Raw genomic sequence first — 13076 nt, 5'->3', positions numbered from 1 at the left:
TTCTTTAGTTCCGGCAAGCCAGTCTTTCTCTTAATTGGAACACAGAGTTTATGTACAGTTGATATAATATCTGATTACATTTAAATCAGCCATCATTACTATTTATTAGTTATTACCTGTCTGTATTTCCCTCCCCACCACCATTAATCTACTAAATTTTCAGATGTTCTGTGCACTATATAACCCTCATTTGCTATATTAAGTTTATTTTCTTTCCTTCTTTTTAAGGAAAGGACAGAGTTTTTAATACTCCACTATGTGAACAAGGTATTGTTGGATTTGGAATTGGGATTGCTGTCACTGGGGCGACTGCCATTGCTGAAATTCAGTTTGCAGACTACATTTTCCCTGCTTTTGACCAAGTAAGTCCACTGCATTTTACTGCGAGTGACCTTTTGCAAGGTCAAGTCCAAGGAGTATTGAAACGTTGCCACGGCCCTCCCTTTAACATCCTTACACTCACTTTGTTACCCATGAATTAGTATTGTGCAGGTGACGTTCTGTGATGCGGCCAATTCTTAATAGTGTGATTGTAGGAAATGGATTTGGAAGGACGGACGCGTTATGACATGTCCCTTCTCTCCTTGCAGATTGTCAATGAAGCTGCCAAGTATCGCTACCGCTCCGGGGATCTTTTTAACTGTGGAAGCCTCACGATCCGGGCCCCTTGGGGCTGTGTTGGTCACGGGGCTCTCTACCATTCTCAGTGTCCTGAAGCTTTTTTCGCCCACTGCCCTGGAATCAAGGTATTCTCACTGACACGTCATATTTGTTCTCCAGTCGATATCGCTGGGTGGTGTGGTTCTGTGACTAGTACCTGGAGTGGTGTTCTGATCTGGAGGGAAACAGGCAGGACTTCTTGGATTTGTGTGAGCTTAAAAGTATTTAAGAAAGAAAAGGTAGCCTTTCTCTCGCACGCCAGCTTTTCTAGAACGGTCTTTGTGCTGCAGCGCTGGCAGGGACAGTGATTAACTTTGCAGACTTCAAAACGTATGGCTGCGAAAATAATTAGGTCATCTTTCACCTCTTTCAGAATTCTGTGTTTCTTTCTAATTGGGTTTTTCTCATTTAACTGATTGTGACATTATTGTAATAAATCTACTCCTTAGGCCATTGTTCCTCAAAGTCAGAGGGACAGGATTTTTCCTTTTAGTTCCCTGCTTCCTTTTCAAGTAGACAAGATGAGGACCGTTAGCCTAGATTTGGTTTTTCCTAGTCTAGCGTGGGCAGCACTTGTTCATACAGTGGATGTGAAACCTCTCATGACAACAGGGGCCTCCACAATTGCTTAGGTCTTTATTAACTGTACACGTTTGCAGTGTATTGTGCTTACATTCTTTGTGTGGGGCTGGAACGTGGACCTGGCACACCTTATGGTGACTTAACAAACTGTCATCTTGAGTGGGAACACCCACTTGACCCAGCCAGCATGCTTGTAGACATTGGCGCAGAGGGCAGTGGCAGGCAAGGAGACCAGGAGGGGAGGGTTGCGTGCTGCTGACTTCCCAGATTGGCTGTTCTTGTTGAGGAGTTGAGATTCTCACTGTTGCTCAGGGTGGCTCCCGCTCTTGTCCAGGGAGCTCTGGTCGTTGCCCTGAATGTCGCTTCCTGGCTCCAGTGCAGATCCTCAGCCTGCTGGTGCAGAGCCTTCACCCAGCCAGTACAGCCCTTCTGGCCACCACCACTGGCCCACGGCCCTGCCCAGTGCAGGCCCTTGACGCAGACTTGCGTGAGACAGTGCCGTGGGCTCTCGGCCTCCAGCTGGACTTGTGCAGGACGCTCCCGTGGGGGCCAGGCCTTCTGCTGGATCTTCAGACCTCTGGCATGAGGGCAGTTCTCTTAAGCTTTTCTGCATTGGGCTTTTTGGGTGGACATTATAAAATAATACCGTGTGTCCTGTATTAAAGCTATTCCCTTGCAAACCCTCACGGTAGAAACATCTTAATTCCTCCCTTCACTCCCCTTCTTTCCTCCCTTCTCACATTTGGATCCCCTCCCCTGTGAAGACCTCGCTCCCTATTTCCTATTATCTATCAGTTACTTTGCTTTCTATTTATAATTTGCATTTCTTGTGTAAGCAGGTGTGTCTGCTTTATGTCACTTAGCATCGTGGTCATTGTTATAAACGACATCATCGGCGCAGACATCGTTATAAAGGTGACTCGAGTTTACCTTTCTTAGGGCCACAGCATCGCGCCATTGTGTGTGGTTTGAGTGTTTTATGTCTTGATAGTTTCCGCTCTCTTTCCTTCTATTTCTCTTTACTGAACAGTATTCCAGGGAATCGCTGTAGAAACTCCCAGGCAGGTCAGTCTGGAGGTACGCGTTTGTTTCTGACAACACCACGTGGCTGTGACCATGGTGTATTGTGCCTTACCTCCCCCTGGTCTATGGGATTACGGTCCTAGGCTTCATTTATTTACTTATCCTTTTCAGCTGAGTAGAGGTTGGGACAGAAGCTGTGTTCAGCGTAACACCGTAGTCCTGCGTGTGAGTCGAGTGTTGCTGCAGGTGTGACACCATCAGCCCAGCGTTTTCAAAACAAATCTTCTCTCTCAGCTCCCTGTGTTTTCTTTCCTTTCCTTCATTCCTTCTGCTTTCTTTTATTTTTTTTCACTTCAGGCAAAAACACTGTATACATAAAATAAACAGGCTAAAAATAAATACATGTAGTGAGACGTGGTGGCACACACCTGTAATCGCAGCACGCAGGAAGCTGAGGTAGGAAGATCGTTGGGCGTTTGAGACCAGCCTGAGCCACAAAGTGAACTAAGGCAGGTATAATGAGACTGCATAGTGGGACCCTGTATCAGAAAGATTAAAACAAACAAACAAAACAAGCTAAACCAAAACAGAACTTGTAAAAGCAGATAAAAAGAAACTTAAAGGTAGGAACATAAAATAAAGACATTCTTTGATATGATTATAATGTGGGCACAAGTTCATTTATAAAAGATAAAATAGATTTGTGCAGCTCTTATTTTTTAAATAAAATTCTTTCAAAAGCCAAGTGTAGTTTCTTTCAAGAAATTTTATTTGTGCCTTTGTGATAAGTTCAGGCTTATTTTAAGACGTTTTCTGTAATACTTGTCTTCATGTACTTATTTTTATTATCACTGAATGAGACTCAAGCTTATGACTTGCAGTGTGATATAGAAGTGCAGTCCTTGAGCCTTAGATTCTGTCGCAAGTGGGTGGAAATCCCTGGGCTAGCAAATCATATGATCTTGGACAAGCCTCCAGCTAGCACCTTAAACTCCAGTCTCTATTCTTTTTTTTTTTTTTTTTTTTTTTTTTTTTTTTTGTAGCTAGTTCAGCCTGCCCTGGAGGCAGGGCTGGTGCAGCCTGTGGTGCCGTGGATCGAACCGCAGTCCCTGTGCTTTGCCTTAGCCTGCCTAAGCAGGCACTTTAGACCACTGAGCTCTCTCACCGGCCCTCCAGTCTCTATTTCTAAAATGCAAAAAATGCCAGCTAACTCTTGAGGTTACTGTGATCAGTAGATGAATTAATCAACATCATGTTTGGCCCAGTTATCACCTGAGTTTTCTGCTGTGTTAGCATCTTCCTCATCTTCACCCTCATTCTCTAGAAAGTCCCAAAGTGGTGGAAGGTACCTGCCCTTCAGACAGGAGGCTGAGGCAGGAGGACTCCGAGATCACGACCACTTTGGGCATCTTTGGGTATCTGGGAAGGATTAAAAAAAGGGATATAGGTTAGAACAGCCTTTGGTTCAATCCTCAGTAAAAAATAATAAAATAAAATGAAAGACAGAATATCCTGGAGTCCTTTTTTGTCACCTAGAAGTGTAAAATCTCCACACTCTTCTTTGTGTTCCGCCAGATATGGTCAGCATAGTACCTGGATCACAGCAGGCAGTGGGTCATACAATTCAGTGGAAATGAAACAAATTCTGTACTTTTTCATGGGCAGGAAGGAGGCTTCGCATGGTACAAAGATGAAAGTTGTATGCGTTTTGTTATTAGTAGCACAGTATTAGTAGATAACTTACTCTATAGATAAATACAGGTTTTGATAATTCTTTTGGCTTTGATATATGTTCTTTTTAAGTTTTAAAAATATTTATAGACAAGTTAGCTCCTTAAGAATAATGTACTGGTCATCAGGACATGGCAGGCATCTTTAAAATATTTGTTAAACCAGATGAATTTGGGGGGATAATATATAAATTTTATAATAAATCATGATTAGATTACAATAAATGGGTTAATATTTTTAGTCATAATTGATTATTTAAATATCAGCACTTATAAGAGACTTTAATGGATGCATTCTTATTAACACTGTCTTTAAAAAATCTCTTTCTGCAGGTGGTCATCCCCAGAAGCCCCTTCCAGGCCAAGGGACTGCTTCTGTCATGCATCGAGGACAAAAACCCTTGTATATTTTTTGAACCTAAAATACTTTACAGGGCAGCAGGTAAACATTTTATTTCATAGTTGTGAATATCTCCATGTGATTTGTTTTTCATGGATCAGAAAATTGTAACTTTTTGGCAGGCTAATACTCACAGACTTTTAGGAACAAATTCTCATTGATTTCTCCCGCATTGAGTTTGTCCTCAGGTGTAGCGTCTGTGGTTAGGGGCGACCCAGCTAGCTATTTTATATTTTGGCTGTGGGGACTGAGGAACAATGTGAAGTGGTGACGAGAAGAAGGAAACAGTGGTAAGCTGTGTTGTAAAAGTTTAGCAGGTGGGGGCTGGCTGGAGCACACAACGAGCGCATCGTACGGCATGGCATGTGGGTGTCCCTTTAGCTAAGTGACCGTCAGGGCTGCTTGACATCAGGATACTTAGCTTTTACAGTGTGCTGTGGGCTCTGGTTTGCCCTGCGCTGGCTACAGCAGACGGATGTTTGGTCACCTTCCTTTAAGCTCAGAAAGATCACAGAGCTGTAAGTACTTATGCGTAACTGGCAATATTAAATATTAAAGAATTTGGTATAAAGTACATTTTATTTTCAGTGAAAAAAAAGTGTTCTGGCAAGTCACTTTGTTCTTTGAAGAGTTACATTCAAGTCCACATTTCCCTGTGATGTAATTTATGTGGAACAAAATGTGCAGTGTTTAATTTGATGGGTCTTTGACAGTCCTTGTAATCATGATCCAAAATAAGACACTGAACATTTTCATCACACTTGGAAGCCTCTTATCGCTGTCTGCAAGTTTCTTCTCCCTGCTCCATAGTCAGCACTTTCTAATTGCTGTCAATTAGTTTTTCCTGTTCTGGGGTTTTGTGTACATGGAATCCGAGTATCTATTCTGTTGTGTTTACCTTCTTAACCTAACGTTAGCAAGATGCATTCAAGTCATGGCTATGTCAGTAGTTTATTCCTTTTTGACTGCCCAGTAGCAGTTCATTGTGTGAATATACATTATTACTATTAAGTATTTTCATTAATGTTGTGCAATATTCAATCATTATCACCAAGCAGTGAACATTGCCATTATATGGTGTGGATGTTCTCTGCTATTATTACTATTAGGCAGTAGTCTTATTCTAAGTAGAATGTTGTTACTAAGCAAAGTAGCTTGCCTCTTCTGTCATCACTCAGCCAGTGTCTGCACACTTCGCTGTACCGTGGCTGTATCGCTGGAGGCTGCCTGTCAGTGCACTAAGTGGGAAGTGTTTCTTTTTTTTTTTTTTTTTGGTGGAACTGGGGATTGAACTCAGGCCCTTACACTTGCCAGGCAAGCACTTATTCTACTGAGCTGTCTCCTTGGGCTCCTGGGAAGTGTTTCTTGAGAGGGAAGAGATGTCGGAGGCCCACGCGGCGTGCTGAAGGAGTCAAAGGCACTGTATGAGGAGGCGCAGTTTTTCATGGCCCGTGCAAGTGGGCTTCTGTTTCACCTTACTTATTCCTTTACTGAAGAACAAATGTCTATCACTGTTTGCAGTTTTTGAAATCTTCTGCAGAGTTACTATAGTAGAGATTGTCCCCGCATCTCAGTTAGCACTCTCTATTTAATTTCTGAAATATTTTAAGAGTCTAGCCAAACACTTTTGAAGAACCTAACTTGTGGGCATCTGAAGAAGCTAACTTGTTGGCCTCAGGTTTACCCCTGACGTACAATGTGAATCTATGCCTGTGTGATGCACATTCCAAAGTCCTGTTCTAGAATGTTTCAGTAAGAGGTAAAGCTAGGGCTGCTGCTTAGAATTGTAGCGCGTGTTTCTGTCATGAATCTTATCCTCTCCCTGCTTCTTGTTTTCCTCGGGAACATACTCCTGCGACTGCCACTTGAACTCGCTTCTTGTGGTCTCAGGGGGCTGCCGGTCATCACCCCAGCCGTCGTGATCTTAGAATATGGGCGTGTAAGGCAACCCCAGTCACGCCAACCCCTGGGAATTTTCTATGTGGGTGACTGGGGCCCTGCGTTACTCTCATTCCTTCATCTTTCATTGATTAATGAGCTTCTCCAAAATCCTGTCACTAAGTCTTATTTGAAATTTAACCTACTTTGAATTTTAATTTCCTGCGGATCTGACCCGTATAACAGGCATTTTTTACTATTATAATACACAATATTGGTTAGAGGAAAGGTGCTTCTTGTTTTGAGGTCACGTATTCCTCGTTGAATTAGAATAAACAATGAACTTCAGACTTTCACAGTGTAATATAGATGCTACTTGGTCTGCGTAGCTGAAGTAGAAGTCCCTCCAGTTTGTTCACAACCGTACTTCGTGAGGTTGTTCAGGGGTTCAGAGAAATGACCTATGTGTGTATCCACTGAGTTTTTAGTGCTTTGTCGTGAAGACGGATAAGCTGTTTAATTCTCACAATGACCTTGTCAGGTAAATTCATTCCCTACCTGGTGGAGCTGAGTTATTTGAAATGAAGCAAGTTAAATAGCTTTGTCCACAATCCCACTCCAGGACTTGAACCAAGAGTCTGTCTCTAGAGCCCAGTGCAGTGACACTGATGGTTCCAAGTATTTTTGACAAAAACCGGTGAGGCAGTGCTGTCCCCTTCTGACAGATAAGAAAACTTAAATTCACTGTTTAAGAAATAGGGCCGTGCCAACCCCTGAAACCAGGCATAGTGGCTCACGCCTGTAATCCCAGCGCTGGGGAGGCTGAGACGGGGATCACTACAAGTGCGAGCTGGGTACTGGGGCCCTGTACCAAACAAACAAACAGGTAAATGATTTTTAAAAGGTACACTTTCGTAGCATGCAGAGTAGTACGTGATGGAGTTGCAGTTTCGACCAGTGCACCTTACCAGACAGGCTCTCCTCTCTTAAGGAGAGCACCGTTGTACATCCCACTCAGCCATTACTGGATACAGGAGAAAAGTGCGTGGAACTTGGCCCGTTGTTGCGGTCTCATGCCAGAAAAGGGTGGTGTTCTTTGAAACTTTCCTAAAGGATTACAACGATGCGTTCTTTAATTGGATGGAGACGTGTCCATGGAAGCCGAGCACTGCGTTGGGGCTGGACGTTCCTGCATTGCATAGTCCCAGCTTGCTTGCATGCTGTGTTAGCTTCTCCGTCGCATGGGATTAATTCACCACTTTGATACTCATAAAAATTACATGTCCCAGTCCGGTGGGGTGATAGCTGGGGTGGGGTAATAGCTGATGACCTATATACACTGTTGGCATGTTTTAAGTATACTCTTAAATATATTTTGCCAATTTTTTTTTTGGAGTTTTTGGGGAAAGGTCTACAGGGTGTTCAGGGCCTCACTACAAATCAGACTTGTAGTGATCTGCCTGTTTACAGCCTCCCAAGAGCTGGGATTACAGGCGTGCGCCACCATGCCCAGTCTCAGTTGCCAGCTTAGCAGGCCTGGGGATTGAACCCCCAGCCCCTGCACCTGCTTGCAGGCACTTTAATCCACTGAGCTATTTGACTGGCCCTTTGAATTACTTTTGTTTACTTGATTGGGCCTTATTAAATGGTATTCATTGTTTTATGATTGTCCAAGCAGATTTCTGTTTCTGTCTTAAATATATGGGATAGCTTTTGTTGTAAACCTAGAACTCCAGGTTCTTAAAGCAAGCAGGACTGTAGCCATTATGCCATGATTTTATTTGGTGATGGTGGGCCTTAACTTAATACTAAGTAACAAGAAGGTGCAAAGATGTTTAGTTGGCTGGTTCAAGTGCCAAATTACCTTCAACTTTATGGATTGTGGCTGACCCGATAAACTGTATTGCTCATGGAGTAGGACCTGGTAGAATTTTCTGATACCGTGCCGTAATCTTTGTGTTATCTATTCTCTAGACTACATTTAGGCATTGAGCAGATACCTTTTTTTTATCATTAGACTTAAGATACTGATATTTGCAATGACTAAGTTCAACTGTGTGATAGTGACTTGTTTTTAATAAAAGTTAATATCAAGAGTCTCATGTTCACAAATTTTTGAACTACCTAGAACAAAAATAGTGGAAGTTTTTTCCCTGTAATTTTCTGCTCCTGTCTCTTCTGGTCATTTTCTGTATATATGTATATAGATATCTATCTATCTCTATCTCTATCTATCTATCTATCTATCTATCTATCTATCTATCTATAAATACATTGACCACATCTGCTTACATATGAACTTAAAAACAGTTGTGCTGTAATCATTGTGCTATAACTTGCTTTGCAAATCATTTTCTATGTGTTTATAAAAATAAGTGAATATATGGAATACATATGCATAAGTAAAAATTAAAGCAGTTTATAAACATTCTGTAAATTTTTTTTCTTGCCAATATAATTTGGCTATATTTTTATGTCAGTTCACATAGATTTAGGTGATTTTAACTCTTAGAATTTCCTTTTCCCTTTTGCTGGAAAATGAATTGTTTCTGCATTCTGGCCATTTTAAGAAATGTTGAATGGAACATCCGTGTTTAGATATATTTCAGTGTCTCCATATTTATTATATATATATATATATATATACATATATATATATAATTATTATTATTATTAAGGTGCATGGAAAAATTATAAGCCAGTGTACTTTATTATAAAAACTAAAACTTGTGTCAATTTGTTTCTTACGTTAAGCTCCATGTATATTGCAGTTGAGCTCTAAGCACTGAATGATTGACAAAGCTAGTTGCTCTGAGTGTCTAAATGGAAGTTAGTACAAACTTCTAGAAGCTAAGCACTGACACAGTCGTTAGGTACTGAGGGACACGTACTTAAATAGGCAACTTTTTATACCCTGAAAGATTACAATGAAAGCTGGAAAATTTGGACAGAGATTTAACTTGGCATCTTTTGTGTTTTATATTACCTTGTATATAAATACTTTCTTAATGTTTTTTTAAAAAGAGACTAGTTTTAGTTTCCCAATAAAATTGAGAGGAAGCTTTAAATATTTCTTACCCAGTACCTGACCCAAAGCAAGCGTGGCCTTCCCCTGATAGGGTGGAACAGGTTTCAGAATTGCTGAGCCTGCATTAAGCAACCACTATTACTCAAAATCCATAATTTATAGTTGGATTGATTTTACATAGTCTATGGGGTTAGAAAATGTATTAGGACATGCACCATTATAGTGTCCTAGCAAATATTTTCAATGTCGTCATAGAATTTTCTTTTTCAGAATACAATATAGTTGTAATCATGCAGTATGGAATTATTTCAGAGTGGTTTGTTTACTTGATAATATGCATTGAAAATTTCTTCCTGTCTTTTGATGACTTGATAGCACATTTCTTTTTTAGTGCTAAGTAATACTACGTTCCCGAGCCATACCACAGTTGATCCATTTATTTGCTGAAAGGCGTCTTGGTTGCATTCAGGTTCTGGAATATTACACGTGAAAAATATCTGGAATAACACTACGTTGTTGAAAGGTATCTACTCACTGTGCGGTGCCACAGTTCACAGACTATGACGTACCTATTTCCTCTTCCCATTTTAATATCTCTGAAAATAGAATTTAGCTTACAACCAGTGACACCTTGCAGTCATCTTATCCAGGAACTGGTCGCTGCTGTTATCTGGTCGCACACAGATACTAAAATCTGTACCAACAGAGAAGGCACCTGGAGCTGGGGAGAGAAAGCCTCAGCGATGCCAGAGAACTGCTCTGTTGGTGATGAGCTTCTGTCTGGCTGAGATTACCTGCCAAGGCTGGGAACGCAGGGAATTCAGTCAGTTAACTGCTGTTTAGAAACAGGAGTCAGAAGGGCCGGCTTGATAGCTCAGCAGACTAAAGCGCCTACTTAGGCAGAGCGCAGCGGCTGGGGTTGGATCTCCAGCGCGCTGTTCCGGCCCTGCCCCTGGGGCACGCTGAGACAGTGATCGAGGCTGGGCGTGGTGGTGTGCCCCTGTAATCCCAGAACTTGGGAGGCTGAAGACAGGAGAGTCACTAAGAGTCCGATCTGTGTAGTGAGACCCTGTAGACCCTGTCCTAAATTGGGGGTGGGGGCACATGAAGAAATAGGAGTCAGAAGCAGGCTGTACGTAATTTCTGACCTGGTTTGAGAGCCCAGTACTAATCTTTTAATTATTTTATGGGTTCATTTAAAAAGTACTGTATCACTTACATGGCTGGTGACGCAGAAAATGATACTGTGTGGATGGGCGTGTGCGCTGATGATGGGGAGTGGCAAGCTGGGCAAGAAGAGCTAGGTTTCAAAAGGGGAAGAGTTGCAGGAATAGCTTAAGCCAATTTGTTTTGCTCATATTTTGTTCTCATGCATGTATCATAGCGATAGATAATATGCAATGTCTAATTTTTTCCATATGAATAAAATTAAAATTGTAAAATATATCACTTTAATTGGCAGAGTGTTGTTTTTAGCAGTTTGTAAAATAATGGTGTGTTTTTACCACTGACAGTGAAAGTCATTGTTCTTTCTCTGTCTGAACATAATTATTTTTGCTAGGTGATATTTTCCCCATTAACTCTTTTGTGCTAATGTGGAATGGCTTTGAGATATCCCTTTAATTTGATATTCAATTACCTTACTGCTTCGGTTCAGGGTCACTTCAGTTGCAAACAATTTGGTTTGCAAACAAAAGCATTTGTCAGAAATGTGTTTGTGTTTGCAAACTCCAGCCTGGGTGATCCACACAACCACGGCTGTCTTCCCCACACAGAGAAAATTCAGTGATTTTCCTCAAAATTGTAAAACACTTTAGATTTGTAAACCAAGGTACCACTGTATTTGTGTATGTGTGTGTGTGTGTGTGTGTGTGTGTGTGTGCACATGTGTGTGCCAGTCTGGCAGCTAGGGTGGGACTTAACTCTGACTGGCTTAGTAAGGGTCTGCCCAGGGGTTTATGGGACACACTTCTGAGGGTTGGGTCATGGAGGCATAACTGAGGTTCCAGCTTTGGCCTCTGGCCCTCTCGGCTTTGGAACTTTTACCCTGTCCTGTGTCCCAGGTGCCAAGAACTCAGGAGCTGGATTCTGCTCTGTGGTCCCCAGGATGTTTCTGCCCTGGGGCCAGCCAGGCATACACTGAAAGTGTGAGCAAATGCAGCCTTTCCCCTTCCAGGTTGTAGATTTGGGAGTGGTGTCTCAGCAATGAGATGCTGGCTAGTACAGAACAGTGGTACTGGGAGTGGGGCCACAGCTTTGCTGACCATGTGATGTAGAAGCCTTTGGAATTAATTTTCTAGAGGAATTTGGAAAGGACTGGAGATCTGGGCAGAAAAGCTCTAGAACACTTTAAGTATTCTAAAGCCAGATGGGTGATTTTGGTTAGCTCTTAGGTGATTTGAATGCTAATAAGAGTGCGGGCAGTAAAGGCCAGGCTCCAGAGGATATTAACACAGGCCAACTGTGTTATGCTCTGGCAGAACATTTGTCTATGTTTTGCCCATGTCCTAAGGCTTAGCAGGACCCTGGGGATCAGGACAGGGGACTAAGCAATCTGGCAGAGGAAATTTCAAGACTGTCTTAACATTTAGGCTGTGACATGGACACTACTGGCTGCTTTTATTTTTGCGGGGGGTGGGGAGGGTGTTCAGGGTCTCACTACTAGATCAGACTCGTAGTGATCCACCTGTTTACAGCCTCCCAAGAGCTGGGGTTACTGGAGCGTGACACCATGCCCAGTCTCAGTTGCTATCTCAGCATGCCCCGGGGGCGGGGCCAGCACAGCAGGTCCAGGGATCAAACCCCCAGCCCCTGTGCCTGCTTGCAGGCACTTTAATCTGCTGAGCTATTTGGCTGGCTGAACTGGCTGTTTTAGTAAGACTTAGTGAAAGTTAGGGGCCCAGGACAGAGCAGAACAATTTTAAAAATTTTAGTCCATGTGTACAGTTGGGGCCAAAGGAGGTATGCCTACTAAAGAAATTAGTATGTTTAAAAAAAGAAACCAATCACTTTGTAAAATATAAATATGCTTTGAAGGCAACTCAGGAATCAGCAATACTATATCCATGGTTGGCTGGAAGACATGGAAGTGTCTACCTTGTATGAATCTACCTTTGTATGAAATTACTATGTAGCTCTTGGTTATAGACAATGCATTGGGAAATGTTACTATTGCTTTTCAAGTATATTAAGCATGAAAGATGAAAATTGATGTTGAACTTTTGGTAAAGTATCAAATACAACAAACTAGGAAGTACATGAAATACTTCTGAGTAATTGAGAGGATTGAACAGGTATGTCATAAATGTGATTAAATTTTAATACATATATTGAATATACTGTGTATATTGTGGAATATCCGTTGCATAGAATCTTATTTTTGTTGTGCTATGCTACGTGAGACAAAAATGTTGTAAAGTTAACTTGAAAGTTTCATCATAAAGCATTCCAACGTGTTTTATTATGTCATTGTTTTGTGATGTATGTTTTCCAACTATTATGATAAGATTTCATTATTTGATTGTGTAAAATATTGGAAGTGTGAGATTTTATGAATACTAAAGAAAAGTATTTGAGGTATGTTTTAGCTGCAGTTGATTAGGGGTTTATTTCAAGGTGATATTGCTGTTCAATTAAAATTAAGTGAATTTTTTTATTTTTCAGTATTATAAAACATGGTAGCCTGCAGGAATAACTTGGAAATATAATCAGAATCCTAAATTCACCTTATATGTCAAAGTAGCACAGTATGAGAAGGTTACATCCGAGGTATCTG

At 41.5% G+C, this 13076-nt stretch overlaps 1 protein-coding gene across 2 annotated transcripts in view; it reads left to right on the top strand.

Moving 5' to 3' along the window:
• Bckdhb (branched chain keto acid dehydrogenase E1 subunit beta) overlaps positions 1–13076 on the top strand; it is a 210217-nt gene that overhangs the window by 54804 nt on the left and 142337 nt on the right. For both annotated transcript variants that reach the window (XM_004628271.2, XM_023711987.1), the window contains exons 3-5: positions 229–362; positions 591–746; positions 4329–4437. In XM_004628271.2, the coding sequence (XP_004628328.1) occupies positions 229–362; positions 591–746; positions 4329–4437 (399 nt within the window). The remainder of the gene's footprint in view (positions 1–228; positions 363–590; positions 747–4328; positions 4438–13076) is intronic.

This window comes from Octodon degus, unplaced genomic scaffold (genome assembly GCF_000260255.1).
Source record: "Octodon degus isolate 3935 unplaced genomic scaffold, OctDeg1.0 scaffold00022, whole genome shotgun sequence".
Taxonomy (NCBI): domain Eukaryota; kingdom Metazoa; phylum Chordata; class Mammalia; order Rodentia; family Octodontidae; genus Octodon; species Octodon degus.
The sequence above is the reverse complement of the archived record's forward strand: the minus strand, read 5'-3'. Positions and strand labels throughout refer to the sequence as shown.